Below are 26,939 nucleotides of genomic sequence, written 5' to 3'. Positions count from 1 at the left end.
AAAGGAGCGCGGGCCGGGCCGGCTCCAGCGGGAGAGGGAGGGGGCGGGGCCATCGGGGAAGGGGCGGGGCTAGACGGGGCGGGGGCGGGACTAGGGACCACCCGGGGCGCAGTTCCCAGTGGCCGCCAGCTCTGAGGGGTGCCTCGGCTGCAAAATGCCGCGGGGCCTCAGGGTGTGGAGCTGCTCGGGAGGTCGAACCCGAAAGTACCTACTGTGACGCCATCGAGGACGGCGGGAGAAACAGGCCCAGAGAGAACGCTGGGCTTCCCGGAGTACAGAGCGAGGCAGTTACCACTAACTGAGCGCCTACTGCGTGTTGCGCGCTTTGGTGCCCTGGGTGCATTGACTTAATGCTCACAAAGACCCGGGAAGTGAGTGCCGCTGTTACCTGATTTGCAGATCTGACCCCAGGCTCCGCATCCTGGAGTCATATCTGGTGGGGGATGCACCATCTCTGACAGAGGTGGTTCAGCGCCCTTAGGTCAAGTACATCCTGTGACAGGGAGCTTACTAGTTCGGCTTTGAGACAGCTCCAAAAGTTAGCACAATTTTCCTCGGATAGAACCGAAATGCCTTCCTGCATTGCTTACCCACAGCCCTAGCTCTGTCTTCAGGAAGAAGTCCCTTCACTCAGTCCTGCGGCAGTTTCCTGACCTTTCCCCATCCCAGTTTCTCCTTTCTGGGTGTAATCTAGCATGTCAGTCCGGATCCTGCTCAGAAGGTGGTGCTCAGCCCAGGGCCCAATGACCAGACACAAGGCGTCTAACTGCACAGATCAGAGGGACGGTCCCCTCATAATGAGGATGCCACCTGTCCACAAAAAAAAAAAAAAAAAGCCGCAAATCAGGCTGCCTTTGACACAAGTGAAGACCCTCTATTGTGCACATCTCAGTAACATCCAACCAGATTCTTCTCAAACCTGTGCTGTGCCAATTACTTTTTTTAAGAGACAGGTTCTTACTTTATCACCCAAGCTGGTGTGCAGTGGTATGATCATAGCTCGCTGTAACCTCAAACTCCTTTTTTTTTTTTTTCTTTTTGAGATGGAGTCTCTGTCTCACAGGCTGGAGTGCAGTGGCTCAATCTTGGCTCACTGCAACCTCTGCCTCCTGGGTTCAATCTTGGCTCACTGCAACCTCTGCCTTCCACCTCAGCCTCCCCAGTAGCTGGGATTACGGGCGCCTGCCACCACACCTGGCTAATTTTTTGTATTTTTAGTACAGATGGGGTTTCACCATGTTGGCGTGAGCAACCCACCTTGGCCTCAGCCCAGCCTGTAACCTCAAACTCCTAGGCTCATGAAAATTTCCCATCATAGCCTACCAAAAAGCTAAGACTACAAGTACATGTCACTACACTTGGCTATTTCTTTTCCAATTCATTTTCTTAGAGACAGGTTCTCAATATGTTGCCCAGGCTGGTTGGTCTCAAGCGATCCTCCACCTTGGCCTCCCAAAGTGTTGGGATTACAGGCATGAGACACCATGCCAGGCATGACTTTTTCCAGGTAGCTAATACTTTCATATGTGCAACATTGAAAGGACATACAAAGGCTGGACTTAGTGGCTCACACCTGTAATCCCAGCACTTTGGGAGGCTGAGGCAGGTGGATCATCTGAGGTCAGGAGTTCGAGACCAGCCTGGCCAACATGGTGAAACCCTGTCTATACTAAAAATACAAAAATTAGCTGTGCATGGTAGTGTATGCCTGTAGTCCCAGCTGCTGGAAGGCTGAGGCAGGAGAATTGCTTGAACCCGGGAAGCGAAGATTGCAGTGAGCCCAGACTGCACCATTGCACTCCAACCTGGGCGACAGAAAGACTGTCTCAAAAAAGAAAGAAAAAGGCATACAAGCAAGTTACAGTGAAATGTAGTTATCTGTGACTGTTGTCCATCCAGCTCCCCTTTCCAGAAGCACCGTCCACCGTCCATTGTTTCTTAGGTTTATTGATTATATTGTTTGCAACAGTGCTGAACTTGTGTTTATCCCTATCCATTTCAGCTGGTCAGTTTTCCTCCTGGGCCCCTGAGGTTGGGGTCTTTTGTGTTTGGGATCTGTGGTCCTTCAGCCCTCACATTGGCCATATTTTCCAGATATATTGCCACTGGATGGGCTGGGCTCAGTGGCTCACACCTGTAATCCCAGCACTTTGTCAGGCCAAGGCAGACAGATTGCTTGAACTCAGAAGTTCAAGACTAGCCTGAGGAACATGGTGAAAACACATCTCTACAAAAAATATGGCCAGGCGTGGTGGCTCACACCTGTAATCCAAGCACTTTGGAGGCCAAGGCGGGCAAATCACCGGAGGGCGGAAGTTCAAGACCAGCCTGACCAATATGGTGAAACCCCGTCTCTAAAAAAAAAAAAAATTGGGCCAGGCGAGGTGGCTCCTGCCTGTAATCCCAGCACTTTGGAAGGCCAAGGCAGGCGGATCATGAAGTCAGAAGTTTGAGACCAGCCTGGCCAATATGGTGAAACCCCGTCTCTATTAAAAATACAAAAATTAGCCAGGCATGGTGGTGCTTGCCTGTAGTCCCAGCTACTCGAGAGGCTGACGCAGGAGAATTGCTTTAGCCTGGGAGAGGGCGGTTGCAGTGAGCTGAGATCATGCCACTATAGTCCAGCCTGGGTTACAGAGCGAGACCCCGTCTCAAAAAAACAAAAACAAAAATTAGCAGGGCATGGTGGTGTGCACCTGTAGTCCTAGCAACTCAGGAGGCTGAGGTGGGAGGATGGCTCAAGCCAGCAGGTGGAGGTTGCAGTGAGCAGAGATTACATTATGCCACTGCACTCCAGCCTGGGTGGCAGAGTCAGACCCTGTCTCAAAATATACACATACATATATGTCATGTTGATTGCACTTTGGTAAGTCTGCCTCTGTGTACACAGACTCCATCCCATGACTGGACTCCCATCTGGCCAGCATGTTCTGTTCACAGGGAGGAAACAGAATCTGGAGCACGTGGCACTTTTGTTCTTCTTGATGACACTAGGTTTCAAAATCTTTTGAGAAATAACTTTCTTAAAAGGCTTTCCCTCTAGAGATTGAGATTTGGTGGTGCCAGGATGAATCCTGGGCACCTCTTGGGATTTTTTTTTTTTTTTTTTGAGACAGAGTCTCACTGTGTTGCCCTGGCTGGAGTGGAGTGGTGAGATCTTGGCTCACTGAAACTGCCACCTCCCAGGTTCAAGTGATTCTTCTGCCTCAGCCTCCTGAATAGCTGGGATTACAGGCACATGCCACCATGCCTGGCTAATTTTTGTATTTTTAGTATGCAAAATTTTATCATATTGGCCAGGCTGGTCTCAAACTCCTGCCCTCATGATCTGCCCGCCTCGGCCTCCCAAAGTGGACTTTTTTTTTAAGAGTCAGGGTTCTTAAAAAAACCACTGTCACCCAGGGTAGAGTGCAGTGGAACAATCATAGTTCACTTCAGCTTCGAACTCCTGGACTCAAGTGATCCTCCCGCCTCAGCCTCTTGAGTAGCTGGGACTACAGGCAGGTGCTCACCATGCCCAGCTAATTTTTAGTTTCTGGGCTGTCCAGGACACAGGCTGTCCCTATGTCGCCCAGGCTGTTCTTGAACTGCTGGGATCAAGCGATTGTCCCACCTTGGCTTCACAAAGTGCTGGTATTACAGGTGTGAGCCACAAGTCCGGCAGTCTCTTGTGACTTTAAAACCTAACTGGTGCCTGTGCTGTGCACCTGGATTGAAAGCGCTGTTTCAGTGTCTCTGTTTTGCAAGTGAAGAAACTGAGGCTCAGAGAAGGGAAGACGGTTGCACCCACCTCACTAGACTTTAGACTTTTTTTTTTTTTTTGAGACGGAGTTTTGCTCTTGTTACCCAGGCTGGAGTGCAATGGCGCGATCTCAGCTCACCGCAACCTCTGCCTCCTGGGTTCAAGCAATTCTCCTGCCTCAGCCTCCCAAGTAGCTGGGACTACAGGCGTGCATCACTGTGCCCAGCTAATTTTTGTGTTTTTAATAGAGACGAGGTTTCACCATGTTGATCAGGATGGTCTCGATCTCTTGACCTCGTGATCCACCTGCCTCGGCCTCCCAAAGTGCTGGGATTATAGGCATGAGCCACCATGCCCGGCCTAGACTCTTTTTTTTTTTTTTTTGAGACAAAGTCTTGCTCTGTTGCCTAGGCTGTAGTACAGTGGTGCAATCTCAGCTTCTGCAACCTCCGTCTCCTAGATTCAAGCAATTTTCCTGTCCTAGCCTCCTGAGTATCTGGGGTTACAGGGGCCTGCCACCATGCTTGGTTAATTTTTGTATTTTCAAGTAGAGATGGGGTTTCACCATGTTGGTCAGGCTGGTCTTGAACTCGTGACCTCAAGTGATCCACCTTCCTTAGCCTTCCAAAGTGCTGGGATTACAGGTGTGAGCCACCACACCCAGCCTCACTGGGCTTTTCATCCTGCTGTTCTCAGGGAGTTCAAGCTCCCAGTGACCAGTGACTGCACCTCTCAAATCTAAAATTCAGATGATTGTGTCCAGCGTGTAAGGGAAACCAGCCACATGGAGTAGAGGTCAAGAGGACCCAGGCTGAGTTGCTTGTTGACACCCACACAAAAGTACGGTTGTATGTACCCTCAACAGACAGCCTGAGGCTGGTTCACCCTGAGGCAGAGGACATCTGGTGCCTGCATGCGTACCTCCACATGGATGTGGATGTGTTCACAGGCCCAGTACTGCAAACACTGCGTACCAGGTAAGCACGCACAGGACTCCTGCTTTCTTTCCCTGTGCTCTCTCTTTAATAAAGGAGCTTATTTCTTTCTTTCTTTTTTTTTTTTTTTGTGACAGAGTCTCACTCTGTCACTCAGGCTGGAATGCAATGGCACAATCTTGGCTCACTGCAACCTCTGCCTCTTGGTTAAAGTGATTCTCCTGCCTCAGTCTCCTGAGTAGCAGGGATTACAGGTACCCACCATCACATCCAGCTAATTTTTTGTATTTTTAGTAGAGACGAGGTTTCTCCAGGTTGGCCAGGCTGGTCTCAAACTCCTGACCTCAGGAGATCTGCTCACCTCGGCCTCCCAAAGTGCTGGGATTACAGGTGTGAACCACCGCGCCGGCTCAAGGAGTACATTTCTTTTATCATCTTTTCCCCAGTAAATGGAGAGAACGCTTGTCAATCTCCCTTTTTGACGTGTGCAGATTCCTCCCTCTGGCTGTTCTGCTCACCATCTTTGGGCTTCAGTGGTTTCTTTGTGGTTCTTCTTAGGCGCTGGCTGCTTCTCCCGGTGTGCTGGTGGGGGAAGGCTGGGCCTTCCCTGCTGGTTCTCATGTTCTTATCCCTTAGCCTTGCATATGTTTGGCCCTTTCAGCCACTTGGCTCTTTATCTTGTCTCTGAGGATTGCACTGTGTCTCTGAAAGGAAGAGACTGTTACTTCATCCTGCACTGTCCTGTGCTCCCCCAACAGCTGCTGGTCTTATGCCAGGCTACTGATGGGCACTCAGTAAATGGAGAATAAAGGAAGAAATCCATGTTCAGTGGTGATTCAGCTCCTTATTCCCTTTCCACAGTGCTCAGCAGCCCCCTGCCATCCCATGCCTGGGAAGTTGTTCTTGCTGCTTTTAATGTTACCATTTCCTCCCTGAAAATCACTCCCAATGCTCCTACTCCATCCCTTTGGATCCTCAGAAGCCCTCTTCCCACTGAAATCTACTTTCTTAAATTATTCTTTTTCTTTTGGCTAGCTTCCCTCCCTTTCTCTGAAGTAGCTGGGGGACTTTTGCCAAGGCTATCATCCCACTTAAAATGTCAGCAAATAAGGCCGGGCACAGTGGCCCACGCCTGTAATCACAACACTTTGGGAGGCTGAGGCAGGTGGATCACTTGAGGTCAAGAGTTCAAGACTAACCTGGCCAACATGGTGAAACCCCATTTCAATTAAAAATGCAGAAAATTAGGTCAGTGTGGTAGCTGTTGCCTGTAGTCCCAGCTACTTGGGAGGCTGAGGCAGGAGAATCGCTTCAACCCGGGAGGTGGAGGTTGCAGTGAGCCACTGCACTCCAGCCTAGGCAACAGAGCAAGACTCTGTCTCAAACAAACAAATCCTCCAAAACAGCATCAGCAGATTCATCCATAAGCACTCAAGATGGAAGCCTCCTTAAAGACCACATCTCCGCCGCTTCCTGACAGGCCCTGGTTCTACCTTGCACACTACTAGTTGGTTCTTTCTACTACTGAGCCAAGAATCATGTCTGCTCAGAGCTGTCCCCAGAGGCTCCTGGTTCCTGTCTTGTGGCCGTATAGCAAATCTGTACCATCTCTTCCTTGCAGCCTCCCAGCCAGGGTAGATGGGTCCTGCCCTGCTCAGAGGAGGGAACACAAGCCTTGGGGTCAGACTCAGCTAAGTTCAAAGCCGTGCTTCTCCAGTGGTGTTGCTTTTTAAGTATGGCCTTCTATTTTGCCTGCTTCCTCATCTGTAAAGCAGGGTTCCTGTTACCTACTTTGTTGGGTCATCCAGAGAATGCAATAAAAGGGCATAAAGGCTTAACATTAGGCCTTCTACAAAACAGTCTCTATTCCTAGTGGTTGTTTATTCTCATCACCATCAAGCTCAGTATTCAACAGACCCTGTGCTAGTGAGTGCAAGGTGTGGAAAAAGAATGAGAAATACAGAGCAGCTTCTGCCGGCAGTGTTGCTGGACAGAGCTGCAGTCAGAATGAAGGTGAGCCACAAATGAGGTGGCAGAGACTGAACAGAAGCGTTAGCTGTGTGGCATGAACAGCAGGTGCCCACGTGATCAGGAAGGAGATGAGCCCAGTGAAGGATGAGTTCAGCTCTCCCACATGGTGGGGAGGCCTACATCTCCATCTCTGGCCCAGATCAGTCTCCTGAGCTCTACCCAGACCCCTATATTCCATTTCCAGTTGGAATAGCTCTAAGTCCTGTCCAAATCTCCTGTAGGGATGCTGACACAGGGCAGTCAGTCTGTCCTTGACTCTCTTTTAACTGTTTTTCTTTCTTTCTTTTCTTTTTTTTTTTTGAGACAGAGTTTCATTCTTGTTGCCCAGGCTGGAGTAAAATGGCTCATTGCAACCTCCATCACCCGGGTTCAAGTGATTCTACTGCCTTAGCCTCCTGAGTAGCTGGGATTATAGGTGTGTACTACCCACCTATTTTGTATTTTTAGGAGAGATGGGGTTTTACTCTGTTGGTCAGGCTGGTCTCGAACTCCTGACCTCAGGTGATCCACCCCGCCTCAGCTTTCCAAAGTTCTGGGATTACAGATGTGAGCCACTGCACGTGGCCTCTTTCTTTCTTTCTTTATTTTTTAAGAGATGGGGTTTCACCATATTGGTCAGGCTGTTCTCGAACTCCTCACCGCAGGTGATCCACCTGTCTCACTCAGCCTCTCAAAGTGCTAGGATTACAGGTGTGCACCACTGTGCCCAGCCCCTCCCCCCCCTTTTTTTTGAGGTGGGGTCTTGCTCTGTTGCCAGGCTGGAGTGCAGTGGTGCAATCTCGGTTCACTGCAACCTCTGCCTCCCAGGTTCAAGCGATTCTCTTGCCTCAGCCTCCCAAATAGCTGGGATTACAGGCATCTGCCACCATGCCCAGCTAATTTTTTCATTTTTACTAGAGACGGGGTTTCACCATGTTGGCCAGGGTGGTCTCTATCTCCTGACCTTCTGATCTACCCGCCTTGGCTTCCCAAAGTGCGGGGATTGCAGGCATGAGCCACTGTGCCAAAGCCTTTCCTTTCCCCCCACTTTTTTTTTTTTTTTTTTTGAGATGGAGTCTCACTCTGTTGCCTGCCCATGCTGGGGTACAGTGGCACAATCTCAGCTCACTGCAACCTCTGCCTCCCAGGTTCAAGTGCTTCTCATGCCTCAGCTTCCCAAGTAGCTGGGATTACACGTGCCCACCACCATGCCCGGCCAATTTTTGTATTTTTAGTAGAGACGGAGTTTCACCATGTTGGCCTAGCTGGTCTCAAACTCCTGCCCTTATGTGATCTGTCTGTCTTGGCCTCCCACAGTGCTGGGATTACAAGCATGAGCCATCATGCCCGGCCTCAACTCTGTTTTCTAACCAGCTGCTAAAACTTGTTAATGCTACCTCTGAAGTCGCTCTCAAATCTATTTCCCTCCAACCCTTCTACCTTTATGATGCCCTCATTACATCTTTTCCAAATGGCTGCTGCAGCCTTCAAGCTCATCTGCCAGTCTGCAGAGCAGGCCTTGTTTCCTCTGACATGTTGTAGTAAGATCTTTCTAAAATCCATTGTCTTACTTCTCTGCCTAAGTCCCTTTGCCAGCTCCCATCTCTCAGGACAGAGTGTGCAATCCTTGTTCCAGCTCACAGTAGTGAGGCTCCTCAGGGCCTGGGCTCTTCCTTCTGCTCCTGCCCCATCACTCACCATCCCCATTGCCTCCAGCCACACTGAGTCCCGTGTGGTTCTCAACATCAGCCACATTCTCTCGAATCTCTGCTTTTGGCACATGCTACTTCCTATGCCCAGAATAGGAATCCTTGTCAGATGCCTTCAGGATGCCACTCAGCTGTCATTTCCTTTGGGACATCTTCTTGGACACCTCTTCCTGCAGGGTGGACATCCCTCCTGCGTGCACCTGTGAGACCTGTCATGCTGTGTGGTGATGGTCCATCTCCCCTACTAGCCTTAGAGTTCCTGTGTAGATTGGGACCCAACCTAAGTTCATGCTGTACCTAGGACACGAACTGACACATAGTAGGAAGTTAATAAAAGCCAGATGATGTATGGATGGTTGGGAAGATGGGATCTGAGTAGGGTCCTGAAGTATGGCCTGAGACAGACGATAGGGTTTAGAAATGACCTCTTCTCAGCCGATCTGTGTGCATTGAACAAGTGATTTAACCCTCACTCTCACATTAAACCAACCTTTATTGAGGGTCTGCTGCGTGCCAGGGTGCTGGGTGCTGCAACAATGAGTCCGGCAGCCTGAGTCCCTGTCTTCCTGGAGCTCTCATTCAATTGGGGTAGAGAGACATTTGCTGCAGGTAACAGTGAATGCTATGACTGAAGAGACAGCAGAGGCCAATAACCAGGGTTTGGGTGGGGTGGTTGGGGAGAGTTCTTGAAGGAGGTGATACAAAGGCCACATCCTAAAGGAAAAGGAGCTCACTTTGGGGGTGGGAGAAGGATGTGGGCACTGAAAGGTCAGGTGTGGCACAAGGGTGGTGAGCACGGCAGAGGGAAAGCAACTAGAAGTGAAGACAGTAAGTCAGGTGGAGCCAGATCACGGGCCTGGTGGATGGGGCTTGGCCTCTATTCAGAGGGCACTGGGAGGACGACGGACTCTATGCAAGGTGCCCTGGCTTACATTTGGAAATGGTGTTTGGGAGGCAGCATGGCCAAGAGTTGCTGATGGACTGGGAGGGGGATGTGTGGATGACTCCAGGTTTCTGGCTGGAGTGACAGGATGGATGCTGGTACCATTACCAAGACTGGGAAAGGTCAAGGGAAATCAGGAGTCTGGCTTTGGCCATGTGTAGTCTGGGATGCCTGTGAGTGTTCAAGTCGCCACGTAAGTGGTTAGATAGGAGGCTTTAGAGTTGGGAGGGGAGGCTCTGACCTTTGGTTTCCTCCTTTGCAAAAGGAAGCATCAGCAGAATTGATTTCACAGGGAGGGCTCCTCTAAGGACTGGATGAAATAAACCATGTAAGGCACTCAGCAGCAGCCTGTATGTGAAGATGACAGCTATTAACGTGTCAGTCCTTGGACACAGCAGGGGAAAGGAGTGGCAAAAGAAGCAGTTTAAAGATTAGTCTGAAACCTCCTGTACAGGAGAATCCCAGATGATGCATGTAGGTATAATCAACTCCTCATCCAAGTGTGAGCTGCACCAGCAACTTCCTTCCAAAGAGGACAGGATGGAAGCAGGTGTGTGGGACTTTACAGTGAGGGGCCCAGGTCAGCATCATCAGGGATGTCATGTTGACAGCATCTGCCCTTGACAGGCTGTGCTGAGAAGGGCATTCACCTTTGAAGCCTTCCTCCCCACAACCTAGAACCTCCATCCAGCCATGAGAAGAGCATCAGACGATCCCCAATTGAGGGACATTTTGCAAAACGCCTGACCAGTAATCCTCAGAACTGTAAAGGTCATCAAAAATAGAGATCAAAAGTCTGAGAAAATGTCATAAACCAAAGGAGCCTAAGAAGACAGAATGGGCCAGGGGCATTGGCCCATGCCTATAATCCTAGCACTTTGGGAGGTCATGAGAGGAGGACTGATAAATGAGGCCAGGAGTTCAAGACCCCACCTCTACCAAAAAACAAAACAAAGAGCCAGGTGTGGTGATACATGCCTATAGTCCCAGATAGGAGGCTGAGGTGGGAGGATGGCTTGAGCCCAGGAGTTTGAGGCTGCAGTGAGCTAAGATGGCACCACTGCACTCTAGCCTGGGCAAGAGAGCAAAACCTGGTCTCTAAAATCAACAACAAAAATGGAGAAAGGGCATTAGGGAAAAACTAAGGACATATATATAAACTAGGGACATTTATTTATTTATTTAATTTGAGATGGAGTCTTACTCTGTTGCCCAGGTTGGAGTGCAGTGGCAAGATCTCGGCTCACTGCGACCTCCGCCTCCTGGATTCAAGTGATTCTCCTGTTTCAGCCTATGTAGTAGCTGGGATTACAGGTGCCTGCCACCATGCCTGGCTAATTTTTGTATTTTTAGTAGAGATGAGGTTTCATCATGTTGGTCAGGCTGGTCTCGAACTCCTGACCTCAGATGATCTACCCACCTAAGCCTCCCGAAGTGCTGGGATTACAGGAATAAACCACCATGCCCAGCCAAAATAGGGACTAAATAATAATAAATAATTATTATTTAGTTAATAATCGAGCATCGTGATTGGTTCACTAGTTATGACAAATGTACATGAATGTAAGGGAAACTGCCAGGGTGGTATACATAGCCACTCTTTCTACTATCTTTGCAACTCTTCTGTAAACCTAAAGGTATGCTTCTTTTTTTGAGATGGAGTTTAGCTCGTTACCCAGGCTGGAGTGCAATGGCGCAATCTGGGCTCACTGCAACCTCCGCCTCCTGGGTTCAGGCAATTCTCCTGCCTCAGCCTCCTGAGTAGCTGGGATTACAGGCACGCGCCACCATACAGAAAATACAGCTAATTTTCTGTATTTTCAGTAGAGACGGGGTTTCACCATGTTGACCAGGATGGTCTCGATCTCTTGACCTTGTGATCCACCTGCCTCGGCCTCCCAAAGTGCTGGGATTACAGGCTTGAGCCACCGCGTCCGGCCAACCTAAAGGTATTCTAAAATAAAATAGTTTACTTAAAAATAAAACCAGTCTGGAGTTGGCATGCAGGTTAGAGGCTCTTAAACTTTCTGCACCAAAATGCCATCCCTTTGCCTTTAGTCTCTGGCGGATCTGCTCTGGTACAGCCTTAACTCCTGGTGACTGGGCAGAGCTGCTTCAAGTCAGCACCTTCCACCTGAGTTGCCTTGGGCTACAAACTGTTTCTAAACAACTGACTTCCTCTTCTTTGCTCGGGGTAGGAGTCTATCTTCTTACTGCTGAGCCTAGGAGAAAACCCAGGTGTCTTTTGGGCTAAGGCATCAGTAGCACATCTGGATTTGGGACCCCATTCCAGCAGCACGAGGAACTTCATTCTGTAAACAGATATTTATTGTGCACCTGTGATGGGCCAAACAGTCTTCTGGGTGCGAAGGATACAACCGGGAAAACCATTTCCTCTTTTCTTGGTGCTTGCATTCTTGTGGGAGAGACAAATGAATAATTAATGCCAAGGAGTGGGAAATATGAATAAGGAAAAAAAAAAAGGGTAGGAGAAGGGAAGGCCTCCTGAGGTGATATTTCAGCCAAGACCTGAATGAGGGAGCAAGCCATAAGGACCTGGAGGCATTAGCAGGATGGACAGGACCAACGATCTGTGCAAAGGCCATGAGGCTGAGTGGTGTCTGAGGAATGTCACAAGGCCAGTGAGGAGGGGAAGTGTAAGAGGAATTAAGATCCAGCAGCTCCTGGGAGGTCAGACTATGTGAGCCTCTTCACAGGGGAGGCTTCAGCTTACACACCTGGGTAGGTGGCACACTCTGCACAGTCTGGATCAGCAATCCAACACAATCTGCTTAACTCTGAAAAATCTCTTTGGCTACAAAGAGAACAGGCTACAGGGAAAAGAGGGTGGAAGCAGCGTTAATTAGAAGCCTATCCAGATAAGAGATAATTGCAGCAGAGGAAGGGGAGAGGCACTGTCAGGGTAAGCCAAGAGGACTTGCTGATGGATTGGATGGTGGGTACGAGAGAAACAGCAATTGAGGAGGATTCCCCAGTTTTCAGCCTCGGAACTTAAGAATGGAGTTTGCATTTACTAGGAGGGAAGTCTCTCAGGGGAGCACATTTCACGACATGGGACCAAGTGAGCTCCCTTCAGGGCTGAGTGTGTGGAGAGGAGGCTAGAGGCTGAACCCCTGAGTGCTCCAGGTTCGAGGCTGGGAAGCTGAGGACACTGTAGCAAGGGAGGCCAAGAAGGAGAGGCCAGGGAGGTGGGAGAGCAGAGAGCTGTCCACAGTGCAGGTGGAAAGACTCAACCAGGTGATTATTTGCATCCAATGCTACTGATAGGATTGGGCAACCCAGGCCATTGAAACCTTGGTAAGGAAACTTTTGGTAGGATTGTGAGGAAGAAACTGGAAGGGACTGGGCAGAAGTGAAGATGGGGAACACAAAGCTCTTTGGAAGATTTTTGCTGTAAGGGGAGCAGACAAGGCATGGCAGCTGAAGGGAACCTGGAAGTCTATGGTCTTTAATATTGAGCTTATCCACTTGGGATGCATGTAAGTGGGTGGGAAAGTCCCGGCAGAGGAGAGAACCCACAGTACAGGAGAGCGGGTGACTGTAGGAGCAAAGCCCTCAAGGAGTGGAGAGGGATGGGCCCAGGGATGTGAGCAGGGTGGGGGATTTATTGCCACAAAAGGGAAGACTGAGGATATGGTGTCAGACACAGACGAGCTGAGAGTTCACCCCTCACCCTCTCATAGGACTGGGCCAGAACCTAAGAGGGCCAGAAGCAGGGGTCCAAGTCTACCTGTCCCGCCACCTCCACTGAAGCTCCCTGGCCCCCAGCACTGCAGAGCCCCTGCCCTGCAGCCCTCGTCTGGCTGCGCTCTGGGAAGGCCTTATGGGCACTTCATCCTGCTCTGCAGCCACATTCACGACCTGGGTCTAGTTCACACTAGGTATGATTTGCTTCTCCTGCCTTCCCTCTCACCAACACCGCTATCGCCTCATTTAGGAGGCAGGCATGATTTTCATTTTCTAGGCTCAGAGAGTTTGAGCAGGGCCACACAGCTGGGTCCCAGACCCTCTCCACGTGAGCTCATCTGGGCACAGGGCTTGGGGAACCCAAGACTGAGGCCAGTGACAGCAGGCTCTGCATGGCCATCCACTCCTATGGGGGTGTACCTGCAGGGCAAGTATGCCAACTGCTGTCCCTTCTGCAAGGCTTCACCTCTGGGCACTTTTTTTTTTTTTTTTTTTGACGGTCTCATTCTGTCGCCCAGGCTGGAGTGTTGTGGTGCAATCTTGGCTCACTGCAGCCTCTGCCTTCCAGGTTCAAGTGATTCTTGTGCCTCAGCTTCTTGAGCAGCTGAGATTACAGGCACACACCACCATGCCCTGCTAATTTTTTGTAGTTTTTAGTAGAGACAGCGTTTCACCGAGTTGCCTAGGCTGGTCTCAAACTCTTGAGCTAGGCAATCCGCCTGCCTTGGCCTTCCCAAGTGCTAGGACTACAGGCGTGAGCCACCGTGCCCGGCCACCTCTGGCCACTTCTTCATGGCAGAGGCTGTGTGTGCAAGTCTGGCTTGGAAGCCTGTGGAAGAACCAGGTGCCCAGGGAACAGTGGCTACCACTGCTTTCCATCTCTAAGTCAAGGGCTGGCAGAAAAGGGAACTTCATAGATGGACCTCAGCCCCAGCCCCTCCACCTGCAGAGGCAAAGACCCCTCGGCTCAGACTTCACCAACCTGGAGCAGGGGAGAGAAGCTAAATTCTGACCTTTGATCAGAAGTGGGGAAGCCACTCTCAACATGTCACTGCCTTAGGTGAGATTTGGGGATGCTGGGTTCCTGGGGGAAAAAGGGCTTTTGGTGTGGAAATGGCATCTCTTTCCTGTTTCTGACCTCTGCCTGCCTCATGCCAGGTGAGACACCTTCATGCCTGTTTCCATGATTGAGAACATGGGAGTGTGCTTGTTTCTGCCCATGTTCCTGGCAGATATTCACCAGAGTTGGGCTGCACTTGTGGAGAAGGGGCTGGGCAGCTCCTGCAGCACAGTGAGGGGCACAGAAGCCCAAGGCAGTCGGTAAGAAATCACTAGTTTATTGAATGAAAACCCAACATCAACTCAGTCCCTCCCACCCCCATCTCCTCTCTCTGGCCCAGGAGACGCTCAGGACAGTAGGGCTGAGCCATGGGAAGGGCTGGAAGAGAGCGTGGGGGAGGTATGGAAGATGAGAAAAACACTTTCGAAATGAAGTTCTGTGCAAAAACTTCTGGGAAGGGGTGAGAGGACAAGAGAAAAGCTCCAGAGGGTCTGGCGGGGCACCGAGGGCTGGTCTGTGGCCCTGTGTCCTCAGCCACTCCTGAGAACACGAATGGTCAAGACTGAGGGGCTCAGACCCCAAGTTGGTGAGAGGGAAGGAAGGAGCCTGCTGGAGGGAAACCTGGTTGGGAGGATGGGTCTGGGCCCACGCTGGGGCCTAAGGAGAGGGAAGAACAGAGCAGGGAAAGGCAGACAAACTGACATGGTGGGAGGAGGGAGATGAACAGGAGATAAACGGGATGTCTGAGAGGCCACAGACAGTATGATGGTGGGGGTCTGCCTCCCATCTCTCCAATCCAGGCAGAGCTGTGCTGGGTGAGGGGCTGGGAGGCAGAGACAGGAGCATCATCAACAAGGGGAAGCCACAAAGACAGTGATTGGTGAACAGGGTGTATCACACGGTACCACTAAGAGACTGGTCGTGCAAAGAACCAGAGCAACAGGACACACACGACATCTCAGGGAGCTGGGGGTGGGGAGGAAGTCGTGCACGGGTGGTGGGGGGAGACTGGGAGGCCCCTCCATCCCAGAAACACTGTGTCACCACAGCAATGGGGCCCTAGAGGTGGGGGAGCTGCCTTCTGCCCCTGTAAGCTGTGGAGCCAGGGTCCCGTGGGCTCAGGGTGTTCCCTTATCCTCCCCTAGGAAGCTCTGGGGCAGGCAGAGAACCCCACAAGAGTGGAACATGGCCCTGGGTTCTGCTGGAAGCGGCAGAGTGAGGGGATCTGGCAACTGCACCTTAGAGGACACCCTGGTAGTTGGAGGGGTTGGGGGAGGACTGGGCTCTCCTGTTGGGGACCAGGATTCTAGCTTTCCCATTTCCAGAAAGGGAACTGAACTGATGCCACAAGGAAGAGGTTGGAAGCTGGGTGAAGGAAGGCCTGGAGGACTCAGTCCTGGGGACTATGGGCACCAGAAGGCAAAACCAACACACCCTGGGCCTGGAGCAGGCGGGAGAAAGGGAAAAGCGGGAACGAGGGGCTGCACAGGGGTGGGCTGAAGGGGAGGGGAGGCATCCCCGTGGCAGTGTCCTTCGGGACCTGGGCGAGTGAGAGGCAGACCCTGGTGCCAGGGTAAGGGATGCTGGGCCCGGGCCTGCTGGCCTCCCCCTGCCCGCAGGCGGTGAGGCTGGTGGCAGTGCCAGGAGGGAGAGTGGCTGGGAGACAGGGCCTCAGGTGGCCTTGCTGCCACTGAAGAGTCCCACTGGAAAGTGCTTGACATGGGTGGGCCACTGGGCTGCCAGCTGGAAGAACTTGATGTCACTCCACTCGACCCCATCGATGGACACTGGGGGTGACAGGGAGAGGAGGGGTGACCAGGCTGCTCAGGTCATCTCCCCAGGGCCTCTTGGGGAGGGCCATCATCTGCCTCCCTCTCCAGTCCCTTTCTCACCCTCCTCCCCGACCCTGCCCGCCCTCACACCTCTCAGCATGGTCTGCTGCTGCTTGGCTGAGCAGATGAGGCGGCTGATGCCTTCGATGACCTGGCTCTTAGAATCCACCTCCTTTTCTCGGGGTTTCTTGCTTAGGAAGATGGTGGGAACTGAAAAGCAAGCAGAGCCACCTCTATCTCAGCTCCTGGGGAAGCTGCCACCCCTCTCCTCCCCTGCTGCCTGTGTTGAGGGGAGGTGATCTGCAACCCCCTGCCTCCTCCCTGGCACCGGGCTGTGGGTCAGGATCTTCAGGTTCCTAACTTAGTCCCAGCACTGGGCTGGTGACTTTAGCTAAGGTCCCACTCCTCTCCCTGGGGCTTGATATCATCCCCTGTTCAGTGAAGACCTTGGTCAGAGGGTCTCTGAAGTCCTTTCCAGCTGTAATGTTCTAGGCAGCCTGTGGGGCAGGGACCTGCCTCCCTGTCAGATGCGTGCTCTGTGCAGGAGCCAATGTAGCATGAGTTTGTCCTCACGCTGCCCTGGGGATGCCGGGGAGTGTGTCCCATTCCACCCCCACTCCAGAACAGGAGCAGACAGGGAGGGCACTGCTGAGCAGGCAGCCACTCTTGGCAAGTCTCCATGCTGCAGGCTGTGGGTTTTGGCTGTGGGTCTGGCACAGCCCCCTGCCTAACTGCCCAGGGGAACTCTGCAGAGGGGAGGCACGCACAGAAATAGGCACAGCTGCTTTGGGAGCACCCGAAGGAGGCAGGGGCGGGTCACGCCAGTGCTGCAGGTGCACAGCCAGTCATGGGTCCCCAGTTGGCACCAATGGTGGAAGGCACTGCCTCAGCACTGGCCCAGCTGTGGGGGTTCCTGCCTCACTCCCGCACACAGAAGCCAGGCCAGCTCCAACTCTCCCTCCAGGTGCTTAAGCTACCCCTTCCATCTAGAATGAACTGCATGCCCCTTAATCCTTAAAACACAACCACGTCCTTTTGCTCATGAAGTGTCTTTGGAGTGGCCTCCAGGGATGGATGTAAGTGCTCTGCTCCTGCGTCACAGGGACCTGGGGCTATGGTACAGAGAGGCCCCTTCCTGTCTGTAGTCCATCCCGGACAGCAGTGGCCAGAAAGGACCCCTTCATTACACAGTGGCAGCTGCCTCAGCCCCTAAGGTGCTGGAGTTCAGCAGAGAGTGACCAAGTGACTCTCTGCAGCCTTGGTTTCCTGCATGATAGAAGGAACGGCCTTGTCCCTCAAGGTGAGGTGGGACTGCCCCCTCTGTACCCCAGGCCACACAAGGGGATGCTTCATCTTCATCCCAAATCTCCCCAAAACAGACTTTTTCCTGGGCCCTGAGAGAGGAGATGGGAGGCCTGGTGGCCTCTGGCTTTGAGGGCACTTACCTTTCTTGTTCTTTTCTTTGGTGACCACAGTCATGGCCATGGTGCCAGAAAGCTGGGCCTCCCCACTATGGGGCAGGCGGGATACCTGCACTGAGCGGAAGACACTCTTGAGGGTGTTCTTTGAGCTGGCGTCCCTCTTGTCGCCTTCCCTCCTCCGCTCCCCGGGGTGGCCCAGCCAGTAGTCCACCTGGAGGCCAATCACGTCCCCATATGGGCTATTAGGGCTCCTGAGGAAAGGAAACAAAGAGGAGAGGTCCGCTCTGCTGTCAGCTCCCAATTACATGGGCCAGATGGGGTGGGAGCCATGGCAGCCCCTGGGAGGACGGGCTGAGACAGGCCGCGGCTCTGTTCCCTCCAGCCACACAGAGCAGCTTAAGTAGGAGAGGTGAATCAGGCTGATTTGAGAACAAAGCCGGGGAGAAATAAAGGCCCAAATCTCATGGAAGGGAAACCAAATAAAAGCCTCACAGGATGATGAGGGAAGCAGAGAAGGAAGCTTTATGAAGGAAAAGTGTTTGTGTACGTAAGTTCATATGTGTACCCACAAATACACACATAATGTGCGCGCGTGTGACACACACACACACACACACACACACACACACACACACCCTGCCCAGCAGGCAAAGCCTGGGCCAAACAGCCTTGGGCTGGAGAGAGCACCTGGGCCGGGCAGAAGCCCTGCAGGCAGCTCCAGTGCAGCCTCAGGACAGCAGCTGGTGCCGGCCCAACCTGTGGCTTTCTCCTTTTCATGGCACTCAACTCAGTGATAATTTTAGCTCCTGGGAAAAGGGCTGATGTGTCTTGAAAGGAGGCATCAGATACAATAGGTACACAGGCTAGGAAAGTCATCTGATTTTTCTCTTTCTGCCTCATTTCAGAGATTCCATTAAAAAACAAGATTAACTTGGAAGGGGAAGAAGGTAGAGGGAAGGGTTGGTACCAAGGCTCCCTAAATCCATGCTGGACAAAAACCCTTCTGCTGTGGGGTGAGATGAGAGAAAATGCCTCCAGGAAGCTGAGGTCCGCGGGGCAGAACTTGACCTCCTTTCGTCCACTGTCCCCTCCAGAAGAGGGGAGGCACCCCGAGAAACAGAGGGTGAGTAAGACTAGGGACTGAGATTCTAGCTCTGGGGCAGCCCTCGTGCCATACAACACCTCATTGGCACTTCAGGGGAAGCCACCGGCCAGTGTCACCCTTGCTCTTGCTACAAGGAAAGGGAAGAGGTGAAGGTGGGAGGCGGCGACATGGGGGAAGGGAAGGAAGGCTGCTCTCTCCCAGTGCTGACCATGCCTGCTCTCTTCTCACTTCAGCCTCTTCTTGTCAGAAGCCCACTCTCCAGCTTCCCTCTGCTCCTGCTCCTGGACCTTTGATCTCAACTTTAGATACTTGAGATCCTAAAGACATGGCCACCTCCTGTATCACCACTTCCAGCGGTCTGAGATTCAGCCTGAACCCGGGCTCAGGCACTCGCTCCCACTCCCGATCCAGCTCCAGCACCTCAGCAGGGCCACCTCACTGTGCCAGGTGCTGACACGCATGTTCCTTTTTTCTTCTTTTTTAGAGACATGGATTGCTTCCTTTAGAGAGGCCCTCTTACTCTCACCAAAGAAGACAATCCACGTCTCTAAAAAAGAAAAAGGGAGGACACTAAAAGGGACAGCCCAATCCACGTCACTGTGTGGCCCAGGCCAAGCTTTGAACTCCTGGGCTCAAGTGATCCTCCTGCCTTGGCCTCTGGAGTGACCGGGACTACAGGCTGAGCCAGCACACCCAGTTTTCATGTTCTTACGTAACCTGCTTCACAGCTCTGCAAGGCGGCCACTTCACCTCTCTTCGTTAGATGAAACTGAAGTTCAATAACTTGTCCAAGCTAAGCCAGTGGACAGAAGATAGAGCCATTCAAACCCTCATGCGTTTTATTTCCCAAGTGCCATGCTCTCTCTACCACCAGGGAGGTCCCATAAAAAGACACTTGCACAGCACTTTACAGTCTACAGGCCTCTGTGCTAACATGGTCTCATTCAATCCAATAAAGTGAAACAGGCCAGAAAGTGTCCTCCTGTAGCCAGGCTGGATGGTGACGTCTCTGAATTCTAACTTTAGTGTTTCAGGGCTTTTCTAGAGAGACAGGGTCTTACTGTCACACAGGCTGGAGTACAGTGGTGTGATTATGGCTCACTGCAGCCTCAAACTCCTGGGCTCAAGCGATCCTCTCACCTCAGCCTCGAGCAGCTGAGACCACAGATGTGTACCACCATGCCAAGCTTCCTGTGGCTGCCTTCTAAGCCCGTGTGCCTGGAATCAGATGGGTGGGCCTGATGGAGGGCATGGCAGGACAGGCAGGTATGGACAGAAGCCTTACCCCACAATGGCCAGGGCGCTGCTCATGGACGGGGAGGAGGGTGGGGTGGCGGTGGCATCTCGGCTCAGGCCTGAGCTGGAGGGTGGTGATGTGGAGGGCACAGTAAGGCTGACCACAGGAGAATCGTCCACATCACCTGTCAGGGGAAAAAAGACAAACAAAGTTGGCCAGAGGAAGCTATTCCTGACTTGGTGGTGGCAAGGAGCCAGGGTTCCTCCCTCAACACGGTGGCCTGCTTTCCTCCTTCGGCCCCAGGCTCCTCCCCACCTCCTTCAACCACCACTGCAGTGGGGGAGTGAGGGTGCCCACAGGCTTCCTGCTCAAGCTCTGACTTCCCTCAGGACATTCAGAGCCTTAACTTCAGGCCTGCTGGGCTAGAAAGAAGACAGGGAGGTCACCACCTTTACTCCACAGAGCAAGGGAGCCCCAGGCTCACCTGCTGTGGAGGGAGAATCTTCAACCAGACCCACCTTCACCACCTGCAAGGAGAGAAGAGACACTCATTTGATCCTCCTGTCAAGGCAGGCATGTTCTGATCCAACCAGAATCACTGCACATTATTTTATCGTGAACTTTAATATCTTTGCAAATCTGGGCCGGGCACGGTGGCTCACGTCTGTAATCCCAGCACTTCGGGAGGCTGAGGCAGGCGGATCACCTGAGGTCAGGAGTTCAAGACCAGCCTGGGAAACATGGTTAAACCCTGTCTCATTAGCTGGGCATGGTGGCACGTGCCTGTAATCCCAGCTACTCGGGAGGCTGAGGCAGGAGAATTACTTGAACCCGGGAGGTGAAGGTTGCAGTGAGCTGAGATCGCACCACTGCACTCCAGCCCAGGTGACAGAGCGACAATCCATCTTTAAATAAATAAATAAGTAAATAAAATTTGGAGCAGCCCAGCTGTGGGAGGAAAACAAAACAAAACACAGTTGCAACAATGAGGTGGGGTATGTGAGACTTCACAGTCTTCTCTGGGGATAAAGGGCTGAAGGCAGGAACTACTGCAATGTCCTGATTACGTTTCTCTAAGCTCCCATGGGCAGAGGGCCTAGGAAGATGGCTCCATCTCTGCCAGGTGGGAGTATCTGCAAGGCCAAGTGGACACACTAAGGTGTGGAGACCAGCACTCTCCTCTCTGGTCTTCCTGGAGTCTGGAGGAGTACTGAATGGGGGTGGGGGGATTCCTTAAGAATTTTCAATTCTCCATAGAGAATTCTAGAAAGGACAGCCTGGGCCCTCCAGTGGCTAGAAAAGAACACAGCCACGGATTAGGTGAGCATCCAGGCTCGGGTCTAAAGTGACAGGTGAAGTACTGGGCCCTATCTCCGAGGCCCAGTCCCAGGCAAAGGAGCATCTGGGCTAGAGTCCAGAGGGCTAGAGTCTGGAGGAGTGAAGTCTACCACACAGGCCTGAAGCTGGTTGCCTTGAGGCTGCTGTGACTGCAAGGCTGTGTTCACTGAGGTCTGTCCTGATTCTCTATGAGCCCTTATTTTGATTCCCAAAGAGGAACAAATTGCCACTCTGAGGTTTCCTGGACACAAGTCCCCTTTTCTCCTTGTTTCCCTGGCATTTGGTGAGGTTGCTAGCTCTTTTGGTTTTTAATTTTAAAAAAATTTGTTATTTCTCTCTCTCTCTCAGTTGCAAGGCCTGAGTGAGAAGTGACTCACAGCTCTATGAAGATGTGTCAAACAGCCAGCCATGACTACTGGCCATGGTCCTGGGGCCTATAATGTGGCTATGGGAGCAGCCCAAGGGCTAACCAGGAACTGGCTGGATTGCAGGACAGGAGGCTCTGCACGGCATGAGAAGGGGCTGCTGGATTTTCTCAGCTCAGGTATCTCGAGATCACTTAAGACATTCACATCTTGGATGTGATGTGCAGAGAGAAGGGAGAGGAGGCAGCTAGGTCTCTTCATCTGCATGAGCCGTGAGCCTGTAATCCCAGCACTTTGGTAGGCTGAGGCAGGCAGATCTCTTGAGTCCAAGAGTTTGAGACCAGCCTGGGCACCATGGCAAAACGCCATCTCAGCAAAAAAATACAAAAATTAGCCAGGCGTGGTAGTGTGTACCTGTGGTCCCAGCTATTCAGGAGGTTGAGGCAGGAGGATTACCTGAACCTGGGAGGTAGAGGTTGCAGTGACCTGAGATCATGCCACTGCACTCCAGCCTTGGTGACAAGAGTGAGACTCCATCTCAAAAAAAATAAACAAATAAAAAAAAAAACAGGACCAGGCAAGGTGGCTCATGCCTGTAAGCCCAGCACTTTGGGAGGCTGAGGCAGGCAGACTGCCTGAGGTCAGGAGTTGAGACCAGCCTGACCAACATGGTGAAACCCCATCTTTACTAAAAATACAAAAATTAGCCAGGCATGGTGGTGTGTGCCTGTAATCCCAGCTACTCGGGAGGCTGAGGCAGGAGAATTGCTTGAACCCTGGAGGTGGAGATTGCAGTAAGCCGAGATTGTGCCACTGCACTCCAGCCTGGGCTACAGAGCAAGATTCCGCCTCAAAACCAACCAACCAACCAACCAACCAACCAACCAACCAAATGATGCAAGCTGGTTTGGAAGGGAAATGCAAAGCTCTTATAAGTAGAAATCGAAGTTTTCAGTCCTGTTTTGGTGATGTGCTCTAGCCCCTGGCAGGGCTGCACAGTTCCCTCTGGGCCCCTCCCTAGGTCAGGCAGCACCTGAGGCCCAACTGCTGCTGAATGAACAGATGGCTGGCAGCACACCTGCCATCAGAGACATCCACAGGGTTCTTCCTTGACTTTCAAAGTTCACTAGCATAGAGATTTCTCCTCAACTAAATAGAAAAGGAAAGAAGAAAGCCCTCCTCTTAGTGGTCTATCCAACCATGAAATCTGTTTTCAGACTTTTCTGCAGAATGCCTCCTTCCACTGCTGCCGAGGCAGCTCCTTACCCCTGAGCCACGCTCTGGACATCACTCCCCAGGCAAAGGGACCAAGGTCAGGGACTGGTGTAAAAAGGAGACATGCGTGATGGACCCAGGGACAGTGATTTGGAAAAGGCAGACACTAAAAGGGGCAGCCCAATCCACGTCCTGGCCCAGGGTTTCTCCACCTCCACACTACTGACACTTAGGGCCGAGCCATTCTCTGCTGCGGGACCTCCTGTGCACTGGAGGATGATAGGCGGCATCCCTGGCGTCTACCCACCGGGTGCCCCCAGTATGACAACCAAACATGTCTCCAGACACTGCCAGGTAGGCCCTGGGGGCAAAATCTCCAGTGTCTGGAGAACACTGTTCTAGATGAATCTTTTGTTTTCCTGTGTAAGGGGCCCAGGAAGACCAGAAGAACAGGTGGGGTGCCAAGCAGAGGGAGTCAGTACTCACGCCAATGAAGGGAATAAACTTCTGATAGGAGTCTTCATCGGGGCTGTTGGGAGACACAGGAGAGCTTCACAGTTAGCAGGAGAGACGGGAGGAGTGCTGGGAATGGGCCTTTCCTATCTCACTGTGGCTGCAGCAGAGTCCAGGATGCTGCACTGCCTGTGCCCATCACATTCTGGGCAGCATTGGGAGGGTCTGGGACTTGCTGTGCATGTGGAGCTCACAAAATGGGGCAAATGTCCTGATTATGTGAACTACGCTCCCTGCTTCCCATGTCTGAGTTCCAGCTACAAGGATGGGCTGCTTCATACTGAAGGGCAGGAAAGGAAACTGAATAACTCAGGATCCTATGGGTGGGAGGCCCGGGGCAAGGAAGGAGTGCTGGGGAGGTGGCGGTAAAGTCACTCACATCCTTTCAGGTTCCTATGAAGGAACGTAGCGTGTGGAGAAGGAAAATGTGAAAAAGCAAGGAAGACCCAAGATTACTCTTACCCACCCCACTTAGTTTTAAGAAATTCCTCAAAGTCAAACTTACAACTTATGCCGGCAGGTCAGCATGGCTTCGGCCACAGGAAGCTGGTGAGTTGTGGCCGCCCCGTTGACATACTGCATCACCCGCCCCACCACGTCCAGTTGCTCTGCAGAAAAGCCAAGAGATCACTACGTGCCCACTGACTTCAGCCGGCAAACCTGCAGACCCTCTCAGAGAGGGCTTCCTTCCTGAGACCTGTCAGACTCTAGGAGTTGAGTGAGGGATGGGGCTCTATGGTCCTTCTGTTTTGAAGGATTCATAAGCCCAAGGATGGTCTTAACCATAACCCCTTCCAATCTTTGCAGTTCCTCGAAGCCCTGCTCTTTCTTGGGCCACTCACACCCTTCTTCTCATGTCCACTTGCTCCTACCTGTCCCTGCACATACCCATCTGGTGGCAGGAGCCTCGTCCCATGGACCTTTGCCATTACCTCCTTCTCAGCTGTGCCAGGTCCTCACTACTTCTTAGCCTGGAAAACCTCAACCTCCTTCTGATCCCTGCCACCTTTATTTTTTTATTTTATTTTTGAGACAGAGTCTCACTCTGCCACCCAGGCTGGAGTGCAGTGGCATGATCACACTACTTCCGGTCTCAAGTAGTTCTCCCGCCTCAGCCTCCCACGTAGCTGGGACTACTAGGGAGGGCGCATGCCACCATGCCCAGCTAATTTTTGTATTTCTGTAGAAACGTGGTCTTGCTATGTTGTCCAGGCTGGTCTTGAATTCCTGGGCTCAAGTGAAACACCCACTTTGGCCTCCCAAAGTGTTGGGATTACAGGCATGAGCCACTGTGCCCTTGACCCCTGCCACCTTTATTTGATATTCAAGAAAGCACCTGGTTGGTGTGGTGTTATTCATTTATTCAGTTAGTGCTTAGTAGCTATTCTCTGCTCCTTGTATTTCATCTCTACAAGAGATGCCCTGTCCACCACGCCAGCATGGCCCTGGTTCCTTCCAGACGAACAGGAGCAGAGCAAATAGCAGAGGCTGAAAACAGGCAGAGTGGAAGGGCTGTGCACAGTGAGCCTCTGCTTAATAAACACTTATGGAAAAATGAACGGGCAGAAGGATCTGGAAGGTGAGAGCTGCAGTGAGAAAAGCAGCATAAGCCCAGCCTCCTCCTGTAGCCAGGGCTGGCACCTGTGGACCCCAGGGGTGGGAAGAAGCTCTTTACATGGGGTCGTTACCTGACACTGGCGGCTCTGAGCGACTGAACAGATCTCTCCAGCCAGAATCCAGGAAGGAACTACTGTATTTGCTGTCAACTGATCCCAAGTATTTGGCCACAGGGTGAGAACCTGGTAGATGGAAAACCATATGTGTTGGATTCGTCAGGAGATGAGACGGTGTGGGAGCAGCTGTCCTTAGCCATGGCCTTGGTCTCCTTGACTGTCCCTTCCTAGGCCCCAACCCCACTGTCATGCTCTAGACAAGGCATCTGTCTAGGGAACCCACATGCCTGACACCCTCCTGGTGCCACCCATCTTTACCGAGTGGGATGATGAGGAAGCGCATGTAGCCAAGCCAGTCAGAGGTCTTGTTGGCGAGGGACTTGACAAAGAATCTGAGGATGGAGCTCAGGTAGCTCTGGCCTCCCACAGCGGCCACCTTCACTGGCCTTGGCATGGAAGAGTTGCAGTTGCAGCTGGGGAGGAAGGGGAGCATCACAGCCATGCTCAGGGGGTGTCAGGATCCTGCCCAGTAGAAGGGCCTGAGCTGACTTTCTGTGATCTCGACAACCCACAGGGGAAAAGCAAACCAATCCACAAAATAATACAGAGAGGATCATACAGGGAATAAGCCACAGTGCTTTCACAACCAAGAGAAAAATCCAGGGTCAGAGGGCATTGCCCATGAAGCAGACAGAATAGCTGACTCAGCAGTGTGCCTGGGATGCCTGCAGGGTGCGTGCCCCCAAGGCCTGGAATCTGTGGTTCTCTTTCATAAGGGCAAGGGCAAGGGCAAGGGCAAGGGACTCGGGCCCTTTAAGAAGGCCCTGAGGGTGGGTGAAGCACTGACTCTCGACTGTCTAGCAGCTTGCTGCAGTTGGAAGGAGTAAAAGATCTTTTTAAAACCTGCGTGTCCTCTCCTTCATCATGGGTTTAAGAGGACAAAGCAAGTCAAGGCCTGGTGGGAGTCCAGGCAGGGAGGCAGGGAGCACAGGAGTTGGTATTTATACTCCCAATCCTTTGGGGTCTGCAGGGGCCTTGAGCTCCACAGCCTGCTGCCACTACCCCCCAAAACATGTGTCCCTTCTGCAGATTCTTGGTCTAATGAGGATAGGAGGTTCTATAATTACTTAGAAGTCAGCATAGGAAGATGAAGTCAGAGGGAATTCCTAAGGGCAGGAGAGGGGAGGCCAGAGCCCTTACTAGCGCTGGATCCGAGTCAGCAGGGCAGACAGCACGGCCTGGACCTCCACGATGGAGCAGGTGCAAACTACAGGCTTCCGCTGGTCCTGGAGCAGCTCAGCCACATACTGGGACAGGGAGGGAGGAGAGCAGGGACACAGGTGAGAACATGTCACTCCTTCACAAGGGCCAAGAGGCAAGCAAGGCCCAGACCAAGCTGCAGGGCCCCTGTCCTCTGAAGTTCAGATCGAAGCTGGGCAAAGGCAGTCAGGTCTCCAGACTGCCAGTAAGGAGAGGGTGGGGCCAGACCCATGAGACATGCAGAGTGTGAGAGATGGAAAGGCTTAGGGGGTTTCACATGCTAGGATACTCCAAGTGTCCCTGGCACCAATCTCTAACCCAGGTGGATAGTGGTGAGGGAGCAGGCAGGGATGCTCTGCCCTGCTGAGCTGCCTTCATGGGGGCAGCCCTGGAGGTCACAGCACAGGTGCCTCTCAAGGGGCCTCCATTCTGCTATGCTGTCTGATGCACATGGCACCCTGGAGGAGTTACTGTTGCTTTTTTTTTTTTTCCCCAACATATGAGGAAGCTGAGGTATAGCAAAGTTAGTGACTTAAGATCCCGCAAGTTGGACAATGACAGAAGTGGAACTAGAACTCAGAGTTCTTGGCTCAGTTCAGAGAAGGCGGGGCTTGATGGAGGGGTGAGAGTCCCACCTCCCCATGCACTGCCTGCCCTCCAGGACTCCACATGGCCTCGCAGTCTCAGCACTTACCTGGCCCTGCCAGTCAGTGGTGTTCACCAGGATGACGTTTTCGGGGAGGGCTGCATCTGACACCAGGATTTGATTCAGTTGGTCATACACCACCTTTCTTGGAATCTGCAGAAACAAAAGAAAGTGTCTCTTGTTAGGGAGTCCCAAGGGAGCCTGAGGGCTACTGGACTGGTGCGAAG

General features: G+C 52.3%; 1 protein-coding gene and 1 long non-coding RNA gene across 3 annotated transcripts in view; one reads left to right on the top strand and one right to left on the bottom strand.

The window, feature by feature from the left end:
* The first annotated feature begins 14,205 nt into the window (after positions 1 to 14,205).
* LOC118145533 (uncharacterized) lies at positions 14,206 to 19,452 on the top strand. The gene is made up of 3 exons (XR_004730743.3): positions 14,206 to 14,367; positions 18,266 to 18,483; positions 18,699 to 19,452. It is a non-coding gene; the product is annotated as an uncharacterized LOC118145533 (long non-coding RNA).
* Positions 14,364 to 26,939, bottom strand: part of PACS1 (phosphofurin acidic cluster sorting protein 1) — a 177,042-nt gene continuing 164,466 nt past the window's right edge. For both annotated transcript variants that reach the window (XM_035263370.3, XM_035263371.3), the window contains 11 exons: positions 26,761 to 26,865; positions 26,007 to 26,113; positions 25,125 to 25,279; positions 24,822 to 24,932; positions 23,639 to 23,741; positions 23,107 to 23,149; positions 20,187 to 20,229; positions 19,751 to 19,886; positions 17,385 to 17,611; positions 16,030 to 16,149; positions 14,364 to 15,894 (listed from right to left, as the gene is read on the bottom strand). In XM_035263370.3, coding sequence (XP_035119261.1) covers positions 15,779 to 15,894; positions 16,030 to 16,149; positions 17,385 to 17,611; positions 19,751 to 19,886; positions 20,187 to 20,229; positions 23,107 to 23,149; positions 23,639 to 23,741; positions 24,822 to 24,932; positions 25,125 to 25,279; positions 26,007 to 26,113; positions 26,761 to 26,865 — 1,266 coding nt within the window. In that variant the 3' untranslated portion in view covers positions 14,364 to 15,778. The remainder of the gene's footprint in view (positions 15,895 to 16,029; positions 16,150 to 17,384; positions 17,612 to 19,750; positions 19,887 to 20,186; positions 20,230 to 23,106; positions 23,150 to 23,638; positions 23,742 to 24,821; positions 24,933 to 25,124; positions 25,280 to 26,006; positions 26,114 to 26,760; positions 26,866 to 26,939) is intronic.

Source organism: Callithrix jacchus, chromosome 10 (assembly GCF_049354715.1).
Source record: "Callithrix jacchus isolate 240 chromosome 10, calJac240_pri, whole genome shotgun sequence".
In the NCBI taxonomy this organism is placed as follows: domain Eukaryota; kingdom Metazoa; phylum Chordata; class Mammalia; order Primates; family Cebidae; genus Callithrix; species Callithrix jacchus.
Note: the sequence above shows the minus strand (reverse complement) of the source record. Positions and strands in the feature narration are given on the sequence as shown.